Source organism: Sarcophilus harrisii, chromosome 1, assembly GCF_902635505.1.
Source record: "Sarcophilus harrisii chromosome 1, mSarHar1.11, whole genome shotgun sequence".
NCBI lineage: Eukaryota > Metazoa > Chordata > Mammalia > Dasyuromorphia > Dasyuridae > Sarcophilus > Sarcophilus harrisii.
Genome location: NC_045426.1, coordinates 230,933,254 through 230,958,900, shown reverse-complemented (window position 1 = coordinate 230,958,900; position 25,647 = coordinate 230,933,254). Strand labels below are relative to the sequence as shown.

The window sequence follows — 25,647 nt, the reverse complement described above, 5'->3', positions numbered from 1 at the left end:
TGAGGACCCCTGCTCTAGAATATTTCATACAAGCAGCATTCAGATAATTGGTACTCACAATCCTATCTCTTTTATTTATTAATTTTCTCAAAGATTATATATCACAAAGAAACTTTGACTGACTCAGAATTGAGTAAGGAGAAAGTGCCATCAATGTAAATAACATAGAGGAGCTGCCACAAGCATCTGCATTCTTTGAGCCTGAAGAATTTGGACTGGCTAAAGGAACAGTTTGCTGTAGTTGAACTTCCCAGAGAGTGATGAGAATCAGGGCTTGACTTGTGATTCCATTGATATAAAGAATTTTTGTATATGGAAATCTTCTGTAGTAATACAGGTCAGCACCTTCTCTGCAACATACAGTCTTAAGATAATTGTTTACTGAGAGGTTAATTGACTTGCCTAGGGTCAGTCAGCCAGTATGTCAGAGGTCAAACTTGAACCCAGCTCTTTTCTGGCATTTCTTCATTTATTTCACCACACTGCCTCTTCACCTTCACACAAGACATTTTAAATACATGTAGCTTAATTTAAGCAAAACTAATACACAAAAATCCAAACATGAGATAGATTGATTAGGGAGTTATTACTTTAAGAGAATTATTTATTTCTCTGAAGAATCAGAAAATCCCAGAATTGGAAAGGGCATTTGGATCTGTCTCTTAGCAACTCTACACTTCAATATCTTTGCCAAATTGTCCAACTTCTACTTAAACACTTCCATTGATGGGGAAATATATTTATGAAGAAATGTACAGTTTTTTTGGACAACTCTAATTCCTATCTTATATTGAGCAGAAATCTGCTTCTTTGTAATTTTTACCCATTGTTCCTAGTTCTTCTAGAACTAAAGAGATTGTTCATCTTCCAAATTATATTTCTTAAGATATTGGAAGTCAACTATTAAATTTCCCTTAAGATGTCTTTTTTTTTTAAAGCTTAACATCCCTATTTCCTCTAACTATTCCTCTAACACATATGATATGGTTTTAAGCTCCTTACTATTCTAATGGGCCTCCCAGATAAAATTTACAGAACTGAAAAATAATATTCATTACACAATATAGTGGTATTCTTACTTTCCTTTTGGTGGATAGTATGTCATTTAATGTGGCCTCATTATTCCTTTTAGCAGCTACTTCATACTGCTGACTTTTTTAGATTGCTATCAAGTCAACAACACACATACATTCTTTTCTATATAAACGGCTTTCTAGTTATATCTCCCCTTCCCTGTGCTTTTTTTAAGTTTAGAGATATTCTGTATATTAACAGTTATCCTTTCTAGCAAACCAGGACTATTTAATTGGGAAAGTATGTAGTCAGTACCTTCATTTATTGAACCGAACATTTAATAGAGTCAAAAATAGTATCTTATATCATGGTTACTAAAAATCTCTGTCCAGATGAACATCAGTTTTCTAATAAGTACAAATCAACCATTTTCATTCATTTTTTTTAACTGTGGCCATGAAGATATACAAGACTTGCCAAATGCTTTGCTATAATACAGGCATTATAAGCATGTGGGATGCCCACCCTGATCATCTTCAGTCTAGGACTTAAGGATGGACTTATTTTGGGCAGGGTGGACTTCCCTTAACCAGAACAAATCACATCCTTCATACCTTCTCTAGGCTTTTCATCTTTATTGCTGTATCCTCTTGCAAAGGAGAACCATCCAACATCCTGGTTCTGTTAATATCTTAGGAAACCCCCCCTCAGGCTATTTATTTGGTACCATGTGACTAACCAGCCTCCTTTTCTAGTCATACATGTTCTTGACTTAGGCCACTTTTTAAACACATGTTCTTGTTAGAACAGGCTGCTGCTTGCTTTCCCCCATGAGGGACTGACCTTTCTTCTAGTAACTCTTGGTTCACCTGCAACTTTTAGGTTCTAGATCCTCATGTTCCATGATTCACATTCATACAGCTTTCCTTGAAAACTAAGGCAGCAAGTGTTTACTTAGGCTACCTGTTGGCTATTACATCCTAGTTGCTTCCCTCCATGGGAATGCTATGCTATCATGGTTACAAGTATGGAGAAGGTATACTTTTGTAGGTGCAATTAGTATTTGGTGTAAAAACACAAAAATATACAATTTAAAAAATACATATTGTGTAAATTACAAGTTCACCAAGAGATAGTTGGTGCTATGGGGAAAAGTACCATGTTAGCTGTCAGAGGCTTTGAGTCAGTTCTATTATTTACTAACCTTTTGGCTCTGGCATATCACTAAAGTCTCTTGGAATTAAAATTGATGAACTCTCAGGTTCCTTTCAGTTCTTGATCTGTGGTGTATTGATCTTTTAAGTTGAATAATGAGATGTGATAGGGTAAGTTGGTAAAGAGAGAAAATGCAGACATGGCAAGACTCTAAAGACAGGATTAGGAAGGGAGCTGCTAAGATTTTTGATAAATGCTACATCTTGTTCACTTTGTAATTCTTAAGTGGTATCAATCAGATATGAGTTGTCTGCTAATGTGATATTTGTTATATTCACAGTCATTCAGTTCGTTGTGGTCAATCTAACTCAATTCACTGTTCTAATGTGTGTGGCAATATTTTGAATTGTGGTAAGCACAACTGTGCCGAACTTTGCCATGCAGGTGAATGCCAACCATGCCATCTTATAGTACGTCAGGGTAAGCATTTTTATTCTCTTACTATCTTAATATTAATAGCACATAATTTTCTGAGAATGCCACATAATCATTGTTCTGTTATTAAGGTTTTTCCATTACTTTCTGTCAAAAATTTGTCAGGATTACAAAATAGAATGAATTCTGTTTATTTATCCAGAAAATGCTATTTATGGCTTTTTATTTTTATCATATTCTTAATCGAATAATATTTGCACTTTTTCTTTATTAAACCCAAAGAATGAAATTTTTTTTTAAATTCTTAAAGTCCCAATAGCCACATTTCTTTAAAAAGACATATAAGCTGTTATTACAAATTTGTATATTAAATTTTTAAAAATATTAATATTTAGGATCAGAACTTATCAGGTTCATGTACTTTTTGTTGAGACAGCTAGATTGAAAAGGTAGATAAGTTGATGGAACAGATTAATTCCCAGTAGAGTCACATAACATTATATCATGTCACTATATATAATATCATCAGGAACATAAGTCCTTTAACATGAAAAAATTAATTGCTAGATGCAAGAAACTGAAATTTAATTTCTTGAGTCTATAGCATTAAAAATAATTTTAGACTGGATTCATATTATTATATGCAACTAGGAGCATTTTAAATTTTTTTTTAATTCATTGGAAACACATGTGACTATGTGAAATTAGGATTTAATAAAGTAGAAATGAATGAGATTTTATATCAGTGTTTAGTATATTTATCACCATAATAACATGATTAGAACATATTGTCATGAGTGATGTGTTGGCCTCTTACTGTATTGCTGTCCTTGAGAACTCTTTTATTGATGAAAGTATTATGTAGCATGGCCAATTTAATATTGCTAGTAATTTTGTTCTTAAACTAGGCCAGTGAGTTTATCATTGTAGAAAGTTACTAAAAAGTAACTTTCTTTACCAAAGTACCTTCTGTGCAACTTAAATTGTATTTCTAGTTGTGAACTCTTTAAACACAGGAGACTAAGAACTCTATAGTTCTACTGTAAAAAAGAAAAAAACAATAAATATTTCTTATGTGTTTTTCTGGGTAACAAGATTTTCTGCATCTGCTTTAAAATTTTTTTTCTTGTTCTATTTATTGTATTTTTGAACTTATTTTTGAAATTATTTTGTTAGTGTGTTACTGTGGGGCCACTTCTCAAGATGTATTATGTGGAACTGATGTAGGACAGTCTGATGAATTCGGAGACTTCAGCTGTTTAAAGATATGTGGCAAGTAAGGCTTTATTTCATCTTATATGTAAATACTAAGAATGTATCTTATTAATAGTCTTGTAACATTTTGTTCTTTTTCTTAACAGGAAATTGAAATGTGGGAACCATACATGTTCACAATTATGCCACCCCCAGGCCTGCCAGTTATGTCCACGACTTCCACAGTTAGTGCAAACTTGCCCTTGTGGTCAGACTCCACTTAGCAAATTGCTAGAGCTTGGATGTGTTGAACGCAAAACATGTTTGGATCCTATACCATCATGTGGGAAAATATGTGGCAAACCTCTGTCTTGTGGCTCCTTTGGTAACTAAGTGAAATTCATTTAAATATGTGGCAATATGAAATATCCAGGGGAAATAACACATTTTAGTAGATAGATGTTTCTATAAGTATTTGAAAGAAATTGTCAAGGTATCATTTTCTTTCCAAACACACGATTTTCTAAGTTGTATCCCGTTTACTCAAATAATTTCCCTTTTTTATTCATCTATGTTTTACCTATAAAATTGAGTACTTATGCTATGATAATGTTCCAGAGTGAACCAAAATTTCCGCAAACTGCATTGTTATAAGCTCTTCTGATTACGAGACCTCAAGTTTCCTTGGTTAATTAGTCTTTTAGAAGATTGAAGATAATTGAATTTTGGGCAGAATGGCTCTGGACATTTTTTGAACAAATGTAAATCCCAGACACTGTCTGCTTCCAACAGAGACATTGTAAAAAGATTCTCAAAGTCAAGGTTGATATAGTTTGTGTTCTGTAAATCATAGAAAAGATAGATAAGAGATACAGAGTCTCATAGCCTTAGATTTCAGCAAAGAACCACATGCTTCTTTTTTTCTTTTTTTTTTTTTAATTATAGCTTTTTATTTACAAGTTATATGCATGGGTAATTTTACAGCATCGACAAATGCCAAGCCTTTTGTTCCAATTTTTCCCCTCCTTCCCTCCACCCCCTCGCCAGATGGCAGGTTGACCAATACATGTTAAATATGTTAAAGTATAAATTAAATACAATATTAGTATACATGTCCAAACAGTTATTTTGCTGTTCAAAAAGAATTGGACTTTGGAGTAGTGTATCATTAGCCTGTGAAGGAAATCAAAAATGCAGGTGGACAAGGGTAGAGGAATTGGAAATTCTATGTAGTGGTCCATAGTCATCTCCCAGAGTTCTTTCCCAGACCTTTGTTTTTATTGCTGTCTGGACTACATCAATAAAGTACATTTTGTTCTTGTGGAAATTCTCTGCAGTGATGCAAGACTGTCAGTTCATCTATAATTTATAATCTTAGAGAATTATAGAAACAGTGTAGCTGTTTCAATTCATTACTGCTCTATTGGAGCTGATTTAGAACCACATGTTTCTTAAAGCATTTCCAGGGGAGGTAAAACAAATTGAATTGGGAGAAATAACTGAAGTGTTATCCAAACTTTTCTTTATGTGTCATCCTGATAGGGAAATAGAACAGGTTTGAGATGGATATAGGTAAGTAAGTTTGTGGGTGTATGAATAGGATTTATTTTTAATTGTGGGGTATTGAGGTTTGGGGGAATTATTGTATTCTATAGGATTATAAAATTATAGATTTAGAGCTAGAAGAGATCTTGTAGTCCTACTTTGATTTTACAGAAAACTTACATGAAAACTTAAACTCAATAAAAGAAATTGATTGTCTTAGGTTTACACGCATAGGATTTATTTATTCCTAATGTTTTATTTATTTCCTTTGTCTACATGTTGTATCTCTTCTCCAAGAACCTTTATCTTGGTAAAGAAAAAGATAAGAAAAAAAAACTAATGTAGTGACTTCATCTATCCATGAAGACAGTATTTTCTAATAATCCCTCTTATCACTATGAAGGAATAGGCATTATTTTTTCTCTTTTTTTGAAAAAACAGTTTGACTTCTATACACAGCAGTTAGATGACTGAACTAATAGTTTAAAAAGAAGTTTAATGTGAGATTTTAATTTTTATTAGATTTCATTCATACATGTGAAAATCTTTGCCACGAAGGAGAATGTGGACCCTGTTCTCGCACATCCATTATTTCCTGCAGATGTACTTTCAGAACAAAGGTAAATTCAAAAGCACTAATTTCAGATTATTGCTGCAGGTTTATTTTCAGTCTTTGAACCAAGGTAATGAGGAATTTATTATTTTTCAAAATGTGATTTTAAAATAATTTTTAGGGTATCTTATCAGCAAAACTTATTATCATTTGCTTTTTACTATATCAATAAGGAATAGGATTTGAAAAGTCCTGTCAGAATTTTCAGATAATCAAGTCAGTATTCTTTATTATTGAAATTTTTACTTTTTAGTGTTCTTTTCCAAGGGAAATATAGTAATTTTTATTTTGTATATAGAAGAGAAGGTAATGGTTGTTTTCTCATTTTGCTATATGGTCAAAATATGTGGGACATCTCAGATATGGTGAATGATTATAGGAGATGCTCCATCCAGTTTGTGTCTTGGGCAGTCCTCTTAAGGTCTTCCTGCTACTTACACTACCAGACTGATACAGAGGTAAAGACACAATTTAAGTCTGTTGACTTTGTCTTGTTCAAAAAATCTGGTGCAGTAGAAAGATTAACTAAAAAAAGTAGTAGTTGATACTAAAAGTCTAGGCTTATAAGATTATAGATTTAGAATTGAAAAGAGGAATCTCAGAAACTCACATTACATATGAGGAAATAAGGAACAAAGAGATTAAATAGTTTGGTGGAATGTCAGAGATGACAAAATCAGGATTTACATTTAGACCCTTTCTCTGTTCCAGTTCCTTAGTAGCCCTGAGCTATTCCTTGTTACCACCACTAATCTTTTTTTTTTTTTAATGCCAGACCTTTGTTTTTATTGCTGTCTGGACCATATCAATAAAACGCATTTTGTTCCTGTGGAAATTCTCTGCAGTGATGTAGACTGGCAATTCATCTTTAATTTATAATCTTAGAGAATCAACTGGGAGCATTAGCATTTTATTGTCCTTGCAATTACCAAAGTTCAAAACCTTTGTGTAATCCTCAATCTTTCTTCCCCATTATATTTCAGTCTGTAAATATTGTATTCTACTCCTATGATGTCTCCCATTTACTCCTTTCCTCCACTTACGCTGTTTCCACCCTAACTGGGGCCCTTATTACCTCTCAAAATAAGGTGGTACAGGGCTTAGAATACTAAACCTGAAAGATGTGAGTTCAAATTCAGCTTTCCTCAGTTCTGGGCATAATAATAGTGCCTGCCTACCTACTTAATAGGAATATAATAGCACCTACCTCCCAGAATTATTTTAACAGTCAAATGAGATCATATTTATAAAGCACTTAGCATTTGTAAAGCACTGGTATGTAGTAGAGAGGTAGCTTAGGTGACTCAGAGGATAGAACACTGGCCTACAATCAAGAGAAACTGAATTCAAATCCAGTCTCAAACATTAGCTATCATCCTGTGTCACCCTTGGCGCAAGTCACTTAACCTTTGCTTTAATCCACTGGAGAAGGAAATGGCAAACTCCACCGGTATCCTTGCCAAGAAAACCTTATGGATAGTATTGGCCTAGTAGGGTCCAAAAATTTGGATGACTAAATGACTGAATAGCAATAACATATCCTTGATATAATATAATATAGTTGACATAATAGATGCTTAATAATTGCTTGTTTCCTTTCTCCGGGCACCTCTATACATCTTTGTGAGTCACAATCTTTATCATTAGAGTATTCTCGTAGGTAGGGACTGACTTGCCTGCCTTTGTGTTTCTAGTGCTTGACACTGCCTAATGTATAGTAGATGCTTAATTCATGTTTACTGACTGGCTGCGTATTATAATTATCTTCTTATTGACCTCCCTGTCTTACATCTATTCTTTATGGGATTTCATCTTTCTCATTTTTGAAATCCACCTTTGTCCATATCACTCCTGCTCAGGAAGCTTCTGTGATTTTCTTTTTCCTCTGACTTAAATGCAAAATCTTTTTTCATTTAAGGCTCTTCATGACCTGGCTACAGCTTGTTTTTGTAGCCTTATTTCACATTCTTCCCTTTCACATACTTGATGATACCATGAGAATCCATTGTCTTTGTTTAGATTGTCTCTATGTGTGGGGAGCACTGCTTCCTTACTTCTCTCCCATAGAATTCCTAATTTCCCACGAAATTCATTGATGAGGTCATTTCCTATATGAGATGTTTTCCTGATCACCCTCCTCAATTCTGCCAGTTCTCAGTTTCTTCCATATCCTGTATGCTTATAAATTTTCTGGGATGTGAGAAAATAGGAACACTAATGCACTGTTAGTGAAGTTATGGACTGATCCAATTCCTCTGAAGAAAAATATGAAACTGTGCCTACAGATCTAACAAACTGCATTTAGATTTATAGTTCAAGGAGATGAAAGAAAAAGGAAAAGGATTCCTATGTACAAAAATATTTTTAACAGTTCTTTTTCTGGTGTGAAAGAAATGGAAACTTGAGGGAATGTCTGTCAATTGGGGAATGGCTAAACAAGTTATGGTATATGAATGTGATAGAATACTGTAAATAATGTAATGAGTAAGTATGATGAGAGTGATGCTTTCAAAAAAAGACATGAACTGCTACAAAGTAAAGTGAGCAGAACCAGGAGAACATTGTACATAGTAGCAGTAATATTATTAAGATAATTAATTGTGATCATCACAGTGATCCATTTAACTCTGAAGGATTCATAAATCTCAAAGTAACAATTGAAGCATACTTTTTCCCCTTTTAATATTTTCCTTGTTTTTTTCTTGAAGGGAGAGACTCTTGCCTTTTTGTTTTTGTACCTCCGTCTATCTAGCACAGAACTTGGCACATACTATGCTCTTAACAAATACTGACTGCCACCAAGAAAAAAGTTGCTATAGATACTTATTTACATGTGAATCCTTTTCTTTTTTTGATCTTGTACTGGTATTGTTGGATCAAAGGATACATAGTTTAATGACCTTTGGGGCAAAGTTCTAAATTGTTTTCTAGATTGTCTGGACTGATGCAGATTAATGTCTGCATTAATAATATATTCTTTTTCCCACAGCCCTCAAACATTTATAATTTTCTTTTAAGGGATCGTACTTACAACATCTTCCCCAGAAAAACAAACTTTCAAAGCATATCTAAAAGTGTCATCAATTGCATCTATGGAGGAGTCTCATGGCTTAGTAGCTAGGGTGCAAAGTCAAAAAGACCTGGGTTTGGATCCTGTCTCTGACATTTAGCAGCTCTGTGAGATTGTAAACAAGTTAGTTAACCTCTCTAAGACTCAGTTTTTATATGATATGCAAAATGGTGATAATACCTCCTTCCTTACAAGAGAGCCTTTACCAAAATAAAATATTGTACAAAAAGCATTTTTTAAGCTTTAAAATGCTGTATAAATTATAGCTGATTGTTAATAAAGTACATGAATTTTGTAATGTCTACTCTGGCCATTTTAGAAGATTTTGGGGGAAGCTTATTTTCTGGTTTTTACCTATGCTCTTGTTTATTGAAAGTTCACATATAAATAAAATGTTTAGTATTATATATCTTGTTTCAAATATGACTACCAATAATTATTATATCTTTATTTTCTAGGAGCTGCCGTGTGCTAGTCTCAAAACAGAAGGTAAATAATATAATGAAACACTTTTTACTACCTGAATGGGCAGGAAAATTCTTTTTAGGTTCAGAGGCTATTCAGTTTAGATTAAGTGTCATGAATCAATCTGATCAATATCAATAATAATTAAAATTTAAGGTGAATTAAATATTCTGTACCTAGGTGTTTGGATTTCTTGAAATCTTGTTTTAAATTGTCTTTTACTAATACATTTCTAAGAAAAGTTTGTAGTTAGATTCTAAAATGAATTTGTCTTCTCATCAAGTTCTTTTCATTGATACAGTACATAAACTATCCTTATCTTACTCAGCTATTGTTTAAATTCACCATAATGCCTTCATCCAACATGTCAGAATCCTGTCTCACTTTCTACTGCCATTCTGAGGGTACAAGAAAATGTAATGGCTGCTGTGTATGTGACAGTTTATCATTTGAGATATATGACCAATTTGTCTTTTCTTCCTTTGATATATTGTTCTCCTCTAAAGTTCTTCTTGGTTATGTTTCATTCCACTCATAGCCATCTTGTGCCTCTCCATTGTCCTGTGTATAATATTCATCTTAAATTCTTCAAAGACTATGTAACTATATTGTTTCACCATGATAGAGGAGCTCATTAAATCTTCTAGGACATCTTTTATTGCAACACAGATAGATTGTTAGTATTTAATAGATTGGCCTTTGTTTTCTTAAGAATTTGAGTCATTAAGAGAGCTTTCCAGTTTGCTAAGATTGTCAATCTGCTGTTTTTGTCCTATATTAACATACTTATGAAGAGATGATCTATAGGTTACATCCAAATGCATGTTGTAATCTGGGCAATATATAGTATTTTTTTTCCCAAATTACATAGAAAGATAACTTTTAATATTCTTTTAGAAAAATTTTGAGTTTCAGGTTTTTTCCCCTCTAAAACAGTAAGCAGTTTAATATAGATTCTATACATACATACATATATATACACACACACACACGTCATGTACATACAGTTTAATAGATTTATATATATATATATATATATATATATATATATATACACAGTCACATTGTAAAAGAAGAAATAGCAAAAAACGAAAAAAATAGTGAAATAATTTGAAATTATCAAGTGAAAATAATTTGCTTCAATCTTCATTCAGACTCCCATTGGTTCTTTCTCTGGATATGGATAGCATTTTCCATCATGAATCCTTGGGAATTGTCTTGGGTCGTTGCATTACTGAGAAGTACTACATTATTCACAGTTAATCATCAAACAATGTTGCTATTACTGTATTCAGTGTTTTCCTGGTTCTGCTTATTTCACTTTGCATCAGTTCATTTAGGTCTAAGTTCTTCTGAAATCCTTGTATTCTTTGTGTTCATCATTGCTCATAACACAATAGTATTCTCTTACATTCATCTAACACAACTTCTTGAGCCATTCCCCAATTGATGGCCATCTCTTCAATTTCCTGTCACAAGAAGAATTAGGCAATACATATTCTTCATCCACTTGGCCACATCCATTTCCTGTGTGGATTGTCAGATCTATCTCTTTTGAGTAGGTATGAACTTCTTCCTGGCAACTTCATAGTGTTCTGGGACTTACACAACCAGCATACTGCTATTTGCAAACAGGGTGCATTGAGGAGTTTTTCTTCAACTTTGACTTTATGTTAGATCTCCATCACAGTGATGAATACCTTTTGTTTTTTAACTCCCTTGATATTTAAAGGGATATCCTCCCTTCTGTAGCTCTTATGTATTGTTTGTCCGAACATCTTTGTAGTTGTTACCTTTAGCACGATTATACACTTAAGTAGTCCAGTATGTTGTTTTTTAAAAATGTGTCACACTAGTGCCATTTCTGCCTATAATCCTATAATCATGTCTAGATCTGTAAGGTTAAGGTGCAGACATGTTGGTTCTACTGTTCTTGATGCTGAAAAGAATTTTATTTAAATAATTGTTGCAGATCTTTTCCATGTGTCTTTTATTTGTTTGTTCTAGTTGGACAAAAGTCTTACTTACCAGACTTTCCCTACTGTGATTTTGCCCTTGCCCTTCATTGCTTCTCTCTGGTTTATGAGATAATACTGCTTATAGTCATTTATATTATCATTTTCTGTATGATTTTACATATTTTAAATTGGTGTTGCCTTTGGTTATCTTTCTCAGCTTGTCAAATAAGTCATAGGCTGAATGTGGTGAGGTGATTTTCGGGGCATTTTTGTGGATTTATTTCAGTTGAGCTTCTGAATAAAATTTATAGTAAATCAGTATTCATGTCATTTCTTGTGTTCATTTTCCATTTGTTTTAATAAAGTTAGTTTAGTATATAGTTTAAGAATGAATTTCACTTATACTATCTGTTTTTTTCTGATTATTACTTTGCTTTCTCAAGTCAGTGGTCTGATTATACAGTTGCTTTTCTGTCATATTAGCCAATTTGATAGGTATGAATCAGAGTTGTTTAATTTGCATTTCTCTAACTAATAGTAATTTAGAGCATTTTTTCATATATTTATAGGTAGCTTTATTTTCTTCATCTGAAAACTATTTTTTCATATCCCTTAGCGATTTATCAGTTGGGGAATGCCTGGTAGTCTTATAAATTTGACTCAGTTTTCTATATATTTTGGAAGTGAGATCTTTATCAGAAACACTGGCTATAAAAAATCTTTTACATCTTTCTGCTTTCCTTTTAATTTTGGTTGTCATTGGTTTTGTTTGTGCAAAACCTTTTTAATTTAATGTAATCAAAATTACCCATTTTGTATTTCATAATGTTCTCTTTTTCATGTTTGGTCGTAAATTCTCTTCTCAATGGGTCAGATAGGTAAACTAATTTGCTTATGGGATCAGTATTTATGTCTAAATCATGTATACATTTTGACCTTATCTTGATATAGGGTGTGAGATGTTGGTCTTTGCCTAGTTTCCTCCAGTTTTCTCAAAAGTTTTTGTCAAATAGTGAGTTCTTAGCTTATGATCATTTTTTAGAAGTGTTTCAATTGCCTTTTTATTTTTGGCATCACTGTTATAAAATCCCTACCTCCCACTGAAACCAAAGGAAAAGTTTTTTTTTTTTTTTAAAAAACAAGAATAGTCAAGCAGAATGAATGCAAACATCACTGACAATATATGTCACTTAGTGCACCCTATGTCCACTATTTATCGGGAGTAGGTAACAATTCGTTGTAAGAAGTCATGGTTAATTGGTCCTTATGTTCTGGATTCTCAAGTGTTTCAAAGTTGTTGTTTTTTTCCATGTGTTGCTATCCTTAAATTGATATCCTGGTTTTACTCACTTCAATTTGCATCTCTTCATAGTACTCGGAGATCTCCCAAGTCATCTTCTAATTCTAATTTCTTGCTGCATAATAATATTACATAAGTTACAGTTTATTCAGCCATTTCCTGGTTGTCGTAAGGTTTAAAATCAATCCAAGGCTTCCTGTTTGGAGATTTGTTCATTTCTTTTATTCCCTTTTTACTCTTCAGTATTGGAAGTTTGTTTTGCTTGTAATTATTTTCTTCCTATTTCCCTTCTTTACCCTCTTGCTTCTCTATTGAGTTTTTATGTATTTTAGCATCAAACTGTGTTGCTTGTGTTTGATCCTCCTTTGTTCATTTCAAAGAAGAGTGAGTTCTTTTATGTCCCTTTTCTATTCCTTTATTAATGTTTGCATGCTTTTCTTGCACATCCTGATTATGAAAAAATATGAAGTAAATCAATATATATGGTGGGAAATATGAAAAATACCAAATTCTATCTCCTGTCTATACTTATACATACCTTTCCCCTTCTCTTCCTTTCATTTTTCTCTATCCTTTTCTTGTATTCACACTCTCAGCACAGAACCAGTTCACCTGCAGGACCTTGCTTTTTCTTAATTTCCTCAGTACCCTTTGAAGATATTGGGTTCTGAAAGGATCCTTGTTTCTTCTCTTCCTGTTAGAATACTAATTTTATATCATTGCGTAGCTCCTTCCCATTGCTGAAATAATTTAGTTTTCTGATTTTCTCTGGACCTCTTATATAGTTCAAATTCCCCACTGAGTTCTGATCTTTTCATTCAAATGGCTTGAAAGTCCTCTGTTCCATTCTATTTTTCTTTTGGAATATTATACTAAGCCTTGCAGAGTGAATGTGATTATAAATCTATCTCTTTTGCCTTTTGGGATATTGTCTTCCACAGTTTCCTCTCATTCCTAGTAGAAAGTTTCAGGTCTTATATAATGCTGTTTCAGTTTCTGGATGTTTAGTATTTTTCTTTTTCTAAATTTGGGAACTCTGGATTTTGATTATCAATTTCATAAGATGTTTTTTTTTTTTCCTTTTTTTGCAATTTGGGATTTCTTTGAGGATGTAATTGGTAGTAGTCTGTCTTTACTTTGTCCTCTGGTTCTTATTGATTTGGGCAGTTTTAATTTCTAATTTTGTAAAATATAGTGTCCAGGCTTTATAGTTTTTTTTAAACGATGGTTTTCAGGAATCTGACAATTCTCTTAATTATCTATCCTTCACCTCGTTTTCACATCAATTTTTAAAATATCATCAAGTTTACATAATATTTTTTCAGTCTTTTGATTTTATTCTAGTACTTGTTGCTATCTCCCAGAGAAAATTGATTTCTATTTAGTCTGTTTTATTTAATAGGATTCCATCACTTGGTAAAGTTTGCCACTTACTTATAAACTATTCTTCCAATTCTTCCCTGTATAGATTTTTTTTTAAAGAGGTTTTATTTTTTAATCTCTTTTTCCATTTCTTCTAGGTTTATGCAGTTATTATGGAAAATCCATTTTTTTTTTTCTTTTAAGTCACTGCTTGTAGTTCTGACGGTTACTACAGCCATATATTAACTATGTGATCCTGGGCAAGTCATTTAACTGCTATTTGCCTCAGTTTCCTCATATGTAAAATGGAAATAATAATAGCACTTATCTCCCAGGGTGGTTGTGAGAAACAAACAGAATAATAATTGCAAAGCACTTCCCACAGTGTCTGACCCATAAGTAAGTGCTAGGTAAATGTTAGCTATAATTTTTAAATACTTGGTGGTAGCCACTAAAATTACAGAAAAAGGACACAGAGGAGATAATCACTGGATCAGGAAATTCAGACCATCTGGTCCAACACCCTCATTTTACAGATGAAGCTCAGGACAAGTAACTGACCTGTCCAGTGTCACAGTAGCTAATAAGAATCAGAGAATTGATTTAAGCACAGGTCTTCCAGAGCTCTCTACTACTCCATTCTGCATCTACTCATATGCTGTAGTGCTATTCTGTTTATTTGTGAATATAACTTAATGTTAATCACTATCCAAATGCAGCATTTTAAGTATTAATAAGTGACTTTTTTTTCTTTTTAATTTGACAATAGCTGACGCTACATTTTTGTGTGACAAGCGATGTAATAAGAAACGATTGTGTGGAAGACACAAGTGTAATGAAATATGTTGTGTGGTAAGTTTACATAATTGTAAAGTATGATAAACATTTTACTAGGAGGTCATAGACATCCATTCCAATAAACATTGTACTTCCTATATGCTAGGCACTGTGCCAAGTGCTGGGAATCCAGTTAAAAATAACAACAGTCCCTGTCCTCAAGCAGTTTAAAATCTAAGCGGTGGGTGGAAGACAATACACAAAAGGAGGCAGGAAATTAGATGGAGGGAAGGGGTGACAAGGAAGTACCTTGCTTGGAGGCCTTATCTTCCTTGGAGTTGAAACAAGGCTACAGATGAGCTAAGAATTGTTTTTCCCCTGTATAAAGAAAGGCATTGGGAGTAATTTGGTACTTTACCCTCCAGGCCTCTGACCTGAGGGGAAGGGGTGGTGAAAGTGATGTCAGTCAAGGCTTACCACTATGGTGGTAAGATTAGAGGTGAAGTGCTCTTCTTTGTAGTTCAGCAGCAGATGCAGACTGGAATGAGCAGACAAAAGCAATTGATACATTAGCCTTTTGTTGAAGACATGTCTTCATGTTTTACCACATGTTTACATGTCTTCACTATTTTACACCACAGTGGACAGTAATAATGATTGCTGCATTAAACAAAATTCTGAAATTTTTAGTGTTTTCCCTTATGTTATTATAGACACTGTGAAATGTTTTAGTTCTACTTTTATTTGGTAAATTTACAGAAATTTGCCCATATTTTTCAAAATTCTTCTTATTCAGCTGTTTTTCTGAGGTTATATTTATTAGTCAGATACCACAATTTGTTTAGTTCTTCTATTGATTGACAATTGGTTTCCAGTTTTTTTTAAAAAAAGATCTAGTTTATTTGTAATAGTCTTAGGTTTGTTCATTAAGCATTTATAATAACAATGACAACTTTTGCTCAAAAAGATCTATAAATTAAAATTTATATAATTATAAAATACATTTTATTCTTCTGATAATTATGAAAATTCTGAATATAAAATTATAAAACCAGTTATAAATACCCATGAAAACTTTATTTTGGATATTCTGTATACAAATTTGAATAAATGTTCATTTGAATGAAGATTTATAATTTATGGTGCAATCACCAAATATCGTTAAATCTGATTCTATATCAAGCATATATAAAACAAGAATAAAGCAAAAACGCTCATTTGCACAAATATGTCATAGAAAATAGTATTTTGTAAATTCTTTTGAGAATGAGGATATATGTCTGATCATCCATTGCGAAATACTTTGTACTCAAATATTGAACTTTCGGTTTTAGTTTGTAAATATTTGATTATAGCTTGAGAAACTACACGAATGTTGCAATTACTAAGACAGTGGTTAATTGGTTGTAATTTCTGCATGAACATCAGAATTATGCACATGATCATGACTGTTTTGAATTGCTGCAGAAATAAACTTGCAGTGTTTCAATCATGTATGGACTTTAAAAATACTTATATTTAGGCAGCTTTTTTTTTTTATTACTTAAAATGTCATTAAAGAACTTTTAGTGGAATCCCACCAAATGAGAACCATTTAAGTCGAGCGATGTAGTCAGACTACAGAGAGTTGAAATGTGAGGCAGAGAAAAGTGGAGGCAACTAGTATAGATAAATTTTTCAAGGTGTTTGGCAATGAAAAGAAGAATTTAAGAGGATAGATTGAGAGAATGGCAGAGGAAAAATGATTTTTTTTCCTTTTAAAAATTTTTTCTGATCTTAGCAAGACCAAATTAAGACAGAGCATTTTCATACAAAGCAGAATAAAAGAAAGAATTTTATGTGAAGCCACTTACCTGTATTATGAACAGCTTGCTTTTCTCTTTAAGTAATACTTGTTTAAGTATGTAATAACCTGTTTTCCCTATGGCTGTTATGGTTGTCTGTTCTATTACCATCATTAACCCTGTAGCAACTAGTTCTCGGTTAGTGAGAACTAGAAGTAAAATAGAAATTCTTTTTGGTCCTTTTCCCATTTTAAGAATGAAATTTTTGCTAATGTAAGTCAGGAAGATACTACCAATTCTCCTTTAGGCAAAGAGAGAACTCTAGCAGACATCTGAATAATTAAAGTCCACCATTACAGCTAAATCTTGGCTTTCAAGTGCACATTTTTAATCTACATTGGATTGCTTGCTGTCTAGGGGAGTAGGGAGAAGGGAAGGAGGGAAAACATTTTGAACACAAGGTTTTATGTGGGTAAATGTTGAAAATTATCTTTGCATGTATTTTTGAAAAATAAAAAGCTATTGTTATAAAAAAATCATATCTTTGCAAGTCTTTTTTCCCTTTTTTCTTTTATCTTTTGTATAAGATATACCCATCTACAGTCACATTCCAAGCATAGTTTTAATCCTACCCAAGTCTTGGTGAAACCTCTAAGATCAAATTTTGTTTTTGTAGTTGAATCATTTCTGTTTTGTTTGACTCTTTATGACCCCATTTGGGGTATTCTTGGCAAAAACATTGAACTACCTTTTTATTAATTGCAACATGTTATTGCTGTTCCATAAAATGTTAATAAGCTATCACCCAAGGTTCAGTATTTGAGTATAAAACATTTCCTCATGGGTGGTCAGGCACATGCACATACCCTCATTTTCAAATGAACTTATAAAATCTTTCTCTTGCTATTTTCTTTGATATATATGTGCAAGTAAGCATTTTCACTTTATTCTTGTTTTATGTAAACTTAATGTAGAACCAGATTTAACTATGTTTGTCTGGTATTGTACAAAACATTGCAGTTTCCTTCTCCAGCTTATTTTATAAATAAAGAACTGAGGCAGAAAGGGTTGAGTGATTTTCCCCAGGTCATACAACTAGAAGTATCTCAGGCCATATTTGAACTCCGAAAGATGAGTTTTCTTAATTCCAGGCCTGGTGCTCTATCCACTGCATACCTACCTTCTCAAGATTAAATTTGCTTCCTTGCATATTAGATGACTTCTAAGGGTTTATGTTGCTTGATATCTATGCTTTTATTTGCCATGGATTTTACTGTTTATTTTTTATTGGAATTTATTTTTTGTTTTCTGGTCAGTTCACTCTTTTTTTTTTTCCTTTATTGTAACTACCCTCTATTGTATCTAACATAAACAGTTTTGTCCTTCTCTCATCCTCTTTAAGTGTTCCTTGATTAAGGATACAGTGCACCAGGTATTACTGGTTTTTGCTATGTGCACTCCATCTATGACCAGGAGCATTTTATTATAGTCAGTCTCAGACACCTTTGTTTATTTCCTTCTGTATCCCTTAAACTTCAGTAACCAACAGTGAGAAAAATGCTACCTGTACACTTGTGATTCCTTACAAAAGACTTTGTAATCTTGACAACTGCTTTCTAGGTTCCTTCTGGTACCATCCACTGTTAAGTTACCAGAGTGTAAGTAGTAGTCATCTATTTTTATAAGTCTTGGGAGTTCTCTGTTATATCTTGAATATGTGAACTCAGAAAACAACAAACCTCTCTGTTTTTATTTTGGTAAATAGCTTTAAGCAAATTTACTAATTACTACTTACTCACTTTTGCCTTTATTGTGTATTTTCTCACCTGAAAATTTCTGTAGCTCTGCTTTATTGCTTTTTTAAGTATATTCAGTTAGCTAAGTGCTTCTCAACCTCATGACTGTCTGTTATTTGGCCATGTCAATCTCAATTCTAAATATCAGTGCCAGTTCATATAAACGGTCAATTTGTGCCCCACAATATATAGTATTTCTTAAAATTCTTCAATGATTTTATACAAGAAATAGAATTTTCTTGTTTCTTTTTGTGCACTTAAAGCCCTTTACAATCATTCTGTAGCCTATTTTTCTAGACTGATTTAGGTTATTCCATATCACATGCTGTGAATTCCAGGAGCCAAATTGGCCTATTTGTTTCCTATATTTAATGTTTCACATTTTTGCCCTATGCCTTGGCATGTGCCTGAAATACTTTCCTTCCTTTCTTTTTCCTGATGGAGCCTGTTGCTTCCCTCTCAAGGCTCAGTTCAAATATTTCCTCCTTCCTATCAGTATGTATTTGTTTTGTATATATCTAGAATTGGCTTATCTGTGTACCTATTACTTTTAATACAAGTTTTTCAAAACATATGCGTACATAATTCTGAAACATTAGCCCTTGTAAAACCTTGTGTTCCAGCCCCCCCCCCCCTTTCTCCCACCTCTCCCCCTAGATGGCAAGTAGTCCAATATATGTTAAATATGGTAGAAATATATGCTAAATCTAATATATGCATACATATTTATGCAATTATCTTATGAACAAGAAAAATCAAATCAAACCAGAAAAGAAAATGATGAAGAAAATAAAATGGAAGGAAACAACAATAAAAAGAGTGAGAATGCTATGTTGTGAAACACACTCAGTTCCCACAGTCCTCTCTTTGGGTGTAAATGGCTCTTTTGATCACAAGACTGTTGGAACTGATCTGAATCATCTCATTGTTGAAGAGAGCCATGTACATCACAATTGATTGTCGTATAGTCTTGATGCTATGTACAGTGATCTACTGGTCCTGCTCATTTCACTCAGCATCAGTTCATGCAAGTCTTTCCAGGTCTCTCTGAAATGATCCTGTTGGTCATTTCTTATAGAATAATATTCCATAGCATTCATATACCATAACTTATTCAGCCATTCTCCAATTGATGAGCAACTACTCAGTTTCTACTTTCTGGCCACTACAAAAAGGGTTGCCACAAATATTTTTTCACATGTGGTTCTCTTTCCCTACTTTAAGATCCCAGTAGTAACACTGCTGGATCAAAGGGTAAGTACAGTTTGATAATTCTTTGGCCATAGTTCCAAATTACTTTCCAGAATGGTTGGATCCATTCACAATTCCTTTAACAATGTATCAGTGTTCCAGTTTTCCTTCTGTGGACCTGTTTTATGCTCTAGGAAAATGTAAACCACTTTAAGACAAGTATTGTCTCATTTTTGTCTTCATATCCTCAGTACTTAGCATAGTACTTCCACAGATTAGGTAAATAATAAAAACTTGTTGATTCCCCTGTGGAAAGTATCAGTTGGTTAATTTAGTTCATTAGAATCTAATTCTGTCTTTCCTAGGATAAAGAGCATAGGTGTTCCTTAATTTGTGGACGAAAACTTAACTGTGGACTTCATAGGTGTGAGGAGCCTTGTCACCGGGGAAACTGTCAGACATGCTGGCAAACAAGTGAGTGCTGCACTAACATTTCTTTTTTTTTTTTTTTAATTATAGCTTTTTATAAGTTATATGCATGAATAATTTTACAGTATTGACAATTGCCAAACCTTTTGTCCCAATTTTTCCCCTCCTTTCCCCCATCCCCTCCCCAAGATGGCAGGTTGACCAACACATGTTAAATATGTTAAAGTATAAATTAAATATAATATAAGTATATATGTGCAAACAGTTATTTTGCTGTACAGAAAGAATCAGACTCTGAAATAGTGTATAATTAGCTTGTGAAAGAAATCAAAACTGCAGGGAGACAAAAATAGAGGGATTGGGAATTCTATGTAATGGTTCATAGTTATCTCCCAGAGTTCTTTCACTGGGTGTAGCTGGTTCAGTTCATTACTGCTCTATTGGAACTGATTTGGTTCATCTCATTGCTGAAGATGGCCTGGTCCATCAGAATTGATCATCATATAATATTGTTGTTGAAGTATATAGTGATCTCCTGGTCCTGCTCATTTCACTCAGTATCAGTTCAAGTAAGTCTCTCCAGTTCTTTCTGAAATCATCCTGCTGGTCATTTCTTACCGAAAAATAATATTCCATAATATTCATATGCCACAATTTATTCAGCCGTTCTCCAATTGATGGGCATCCACTCAGTTGCCATGCACTAACATTTCTAATTCATCATTTTTATAAGTGGTTTACTTGAATGTAGACATTGGAAACTTGATTTTTGACTTTTATTTAGTTCACATTCCTTTAGGTTGAATTTTGCTGCTCTGTGTGTGTGTGTATACATGTGTTTATTTTCACTTTTTGGATTTTTTAATATCACTTTTTTTTTCAAGATCAGCTTCTTTTTTATTTTATTTTTTTATTTTTTTATTTAATAGCCTTTTATTTACAGGTTATATGTATGGGTAACTTTACAGCATTAACAATTGCCAAACCTCTTGTTCCAATTTTTCATCTCTTACTCCCACCTCCTCCCCCAGATGGCAGGATGACCAGTAGATGTTAAATATATTAAAATATAAATTAGATACACAATAAGTATACATGACCAAACCGTTATTTTGCTGTACAAAAAGAATCAGACTCTGAAATATTGTACAATTAGCTTGTGAAGGAAATCAAAACTGCAGGGGGGCATAAATATAGGGATTGGGAATTCAATGTAATGGTTTTTAGTCATCTCCTAGAGTTCTTTCTCTGGGCGTAGCTGGTTCAGTTCATTACTGCTCCATTGGAAATGATTTGGTTGATCTCATTCCTGAGGATGGCCTGGTCCAACAGAATAGTATTGTTGCTGAAGTATATAATGATCTCCTGGCCCTGCTCATTTCACTCAGCATCAGTTCGTGTAAGTCTCTCCAGGCCTTTCTGAAATCATCCTGTTGGTCATTTCTTACAGAACAATAATATTCCATAATATTCATATACCACAATTTATTCAGCCATTCTCCAACTGATGGGCATCCACTCAGTTTCCAGTTTCTGGCCACTACAAAGAGGGCTGCCACAAACATTCGTGCACATACAGGTCCCTTTCCCTTCTTTATGATCTCTTTGGGATATAAGCCCAGTAGTAACACTGCTGGATCAAAGGGTATGCACAGTTTGATAACTTTTTGATCAGCTCCTTTTTTAATAACAAATAACTTACTTGTCTTTATAATAGTTCAGTTTTATTTTTACTTTGTTCAATTGTTTCTTATTGTCTCATGGAATCATTGAACTCCATTTGCACCTTACTGTTTTTCAGAATCCCCAACTTGGGTAAAAGTTTCACCTTTTGTTCTAGGCTAATGATTCCCTCTCTGATTCTTTCCTTGAGTGCTCTAACTTTATTTTTGTATCTCTTATTAATTTCTTAAGGATTAGGAGGAAGAAGAAAGGAAAGTCCCTACTATGTATCAGTTACTGTGCTAATTGCTTTACAAATATAATTTCATTTATCTCAATCCTCATTTCCTAGATAGGAATTTTGTGCCAGGGTTGTACTCTATCTCTTGGTGGAGGAGTATACATGTTCTTTGCAGTACTGTCCTCCTTAGTCTAAAAGTTGCTGAATTGCATTATTGAATGAGGTGCCTGGTATTAGGGACTGCCTGCCCTCTGATACCATTCATGGTTTTGACTTCCTCTTCTGGTAATCTGATTTATTTGCTGGCCTGGGCCTCATTTCCATCTGCTGCTTCTTGCATGATCCCCGGTCACAGTTGATTCCATTCCTTGCTCTGGCTCTGACTTTCCTTAATTCTAATTCTGGTATTTCCTTGGCTCTGCTGGCCAGAGCCCTGGGTTCTGGATGTAAGGCACCGGACTAGTTTCATGTTTCTCTGGTGTCTTTCAGTTCAGTGTTTCCACAGTTGTTGAAATCACCTGTCTTTGACCTCCCCTAGCATGAACTTTCTCCGAATCTCTACAGGCTTTTGACCATCATCTTTCTCTCCCACCTATCCCCCTACTCTGAAATAATTGAGGTTAAATGACTTGCCCAGGGTCACAGAGCAAGGACATGTTAAGTGCTGAGGTCAAATTTGAACTCAATTCCTCCTGACTTCACGGCTGGTATTCTATCCATTGCACCAACTAGCTGCCCCTTGACCATCATCTTGCCAGAGCCCTGGGCTAAGTAGAGGAACTTACGTTCCATGAGTTAGGCCAAAACGAGAAGAGGTGATGTTTATAAAATATTGTTTTCAACTTTTGTAGTATTGTGTGGTAGAATAATTTTGGCATGGGTCCTTGCTTCTGTAGCTCTAGTAGGTTCTCCTATCACTTTAATTAAAGACTTTACTAAGGCCATGAATTAGAGAACTGACTTTCCCTAAGTTGAGAAACCGCGTTCAGACTGTAACTTTTCAAAAGAAGAAAAGGCTTAAGTGAGTGTCATTATAGGCAGGTAACAGCTTTACAATTTTTTTTTTTTTTTTAAATTTAATAGCCTTTTATTTACAGGATATATACATGGGTAACTTTACAGCATTAACAATTGCCAAACCTCTTGTTCCAATTTTTCACCTCTTACCCCCCCACCCCCTCCCCTAAATGGCAGGATGACCAGTAGATGTTAAATATATTAAAATATAACTTAGATACATAATAAGTATACATGACCAAAACATTATTTTGCTGTACAAAAAGAATCAGACTCTGAATTATTGTACAATTAGCTTGTGAAGGAAATCAAAAATGCATGTGTGCATAAATATAGGGATTGGGAATTCAATGTAATGGTTTTTAGTCATCTCCCAGAGTTCTTTTTCTGGGTATAGCCGGTTCAGTTCATTACTGCTCCATTAGAAATGATTTGGTTGATCTTGTTGAACAGCTTTACAATTTGGCAATAATGCTTCTTGAAGCATATGTGTGTTTTGATCTGAAATATACTAAATTAAAATGTCATTAAAACTGAGAAATATGGTTATACTTCTCATTTCTGCAATAAAAAAGTAACTTTTATATTTCAAAATTTAAATTGATGCAAAAGTCCAATCTCAAATGTGATTTGTTTATTAATTACTTCTCAAAGAAAATAATATTATTTCATGTACTCCAGGCAAAAGTCTGTCAAGAACAAATTTTTTTAACATTCTAAATCTATGGATTTCTGACCTAGAGAGGAAATGTCCAAACTGACATAGTCTTTCCTGATGTCCTCAAACATCTCTCTACCCCAAGACAATTTGAGGTAACATTTATAGAAATCTTAAACAAGGAAAAGGTCACAATATATTAAAATACAGTTTTGGGATCATCATTCTAGAATAATATTCACTTAATCTTCTACTAAAATAATTCTACCTACTGAATTCCCTTTGTATTTGATAGGACTTCCTCTTTATGAACAATATTCTAATCATTTCTGAATATGGAAGGGTATTGCCCTTAGGTAGGTCATACGTATATTCAGATGGTGAAGAGATTAATCTTAATAAACAAAATAACAACTTTTGATTCCAAGTTTGGTTACCTCCTGGAATCCATTTTTCTAAAGACTTCATTTGTTTTTTCATTCTTGGTCTACAGTTTCGTAAACTCCATATACTTTCACTGGAAAAGACTTATTTCTTAATGTTTTCAGTTGAACAAAGGAAGTTTTTTTAAATGCTTCTGTAGTATGATTTGAATTAATTATTCATCATTTTTGTGGAGGCCTCGTTTTACCGTGTTTATGAAATAATTTAGGCATACATTTATTTTTTGCCAAATACATTGGAAAGAATGATTAATTACCTGGATAAAATTTATGATAGAACACATTTTTAACTCAGTCTGCTGGTTGATTTATTCCCTTAACATTCAGAACACCCTTTAAAAAAAAAATTTACCACAAACTATATGAATCACGCTGTCATAATAGTTGTTTTATTTTTCTGCTGCTTCAGGTTTTGATGAATTAACATGCTATTGTGGAGAGTCTGTGATTTTCCCTCCAGTTCCTTGTGGTACTAAGCCCCCAGAGTGTAAAAACACATGTACAAGATTACATGAATGTGATCATCCTGGTGAGTTCCTATAAATTTATTTTTTTTTAACTTTATGAACTATAAATGAATTATTTTTCCCTATTACCTTTATGTGTTAATTGCTCTTGACAATTGCCACTTAACACAATGACAGATTGTGTAGTCTATTCTACATTAGACATATTTAAACATTGTTGTTTATTTTAGAACTCTAAAATGTTGTTAGTGGAATATGTTGAAATTTATTTCTCCCAACTCTTAGGCTGTCTGAGTTCTACTGGAAAAAAAAAAATTGCCAGTCCTTAAAATGTTCCTTTACAAGTTGGTCTATGCTACTATAGTTTCTCAGTGGACTGTTCCTTTGCTATCATGTTTTTAAAAGATGGTCAGCTTTAAAATGTTTTTGCTTTCTTTCTATCAATACTTAAACTCTTTCAGGCTAGTTTATAGAGCAGAATTTAGTATATCAGTGGTACTGGTTTGGGAGTGAAAACACCTATGTTTCAGATCCTACCTAGTTTTTTAGTTACTCTAGATAGTCATGAAGACTCTTTATCCTCAGTTTCCTCATCTGTAAAATAGAGTTGATAATACTTAAACTACCTACTTTGTAGAGAAGAATATGCTTAGTAATGATGAGCTACTCTCTGTTCTTGTCCCTCATAGTCACCCTTGAGAAACATTTATATAAGATGCATTTCTTTAAATTAAAAAAAAAAAAAAAAAAAAAAAAGATGCATTTCTAAAGCTTGAACACACAGCCCTGCTCATAGGTCCACAATTTAACTCTTGACTAGGATTCTTCCACATTAATCTTCCTAGTTAATCTACATGGTAAGAGAAGAATACTTTGTGAATTGTTTTGGTTTACTCTTTTTTCTTCAACTATTCAATAAGATATTGAATGAAATACCTAATCTTGTGATAGGTATACTTAATGTATACCTAGACTTATGATGGGCATTGAATTGGAAAACTTAAAAAAGATACTGTGGCCCTTGCCCTTGAGGCCAGCTCAGTCTTCCTTGGGTAGAGGGGTACAAAATAT

The 25,647-nt window shown here is 33.4% G+C and overlaps 1 protein-coding gene across 2 annotated transcripts in view; it reads left to right on the top strand.

The window, feature by feature from the left end:
• Nucleotides 1-25,647, top strand: part of NFX1 (nuclear transcription factor, X-box binding 1) — a 79,181-nt gene that overhangs the window by 21,264 nt on the left and 32,270 nt on the right. For both annotated transcript variants that reach the window (XM_012542629.3, XM_012542631.3), the window contains exons 7-14: nucleotides 2,510-2,649; nucleotides 3,781-3,880; nucleotides 3,966-4,183; nucleotides 5,866-5,963; nucleotides 9,485-9,515; nucleotides 14,881-14,963; nucleotides 20,025-20,133; nucleotides 24,519-24,638. In XM_012542629.3, coding sequence (XP_012398083.1) covers nucleotides 2,510-2,649; nucleotides 3,781-3,880; nucleotides 3,966-4,183; nucleotides 5,866-5,963; nucleotides 9,485-9,515; nucleotides 14,881-14,963; nucleotides 20,025-20,133; nucleotides 24,519-24,638 — 899 coding nt within the window. The remainder of the gene's footprint in view (nucleotides 1-2,509; nucleotides 2,650-3,780; nucleotides 3,881-3,965; nucleotides 4,184-5,865; nucleotides 5,964-9,484; nucleotides 9,516-14,880; nucleotides 14,964-20,024; nucleotides 20,134-24,518; nucleotides 24,639-25,647) is intronic.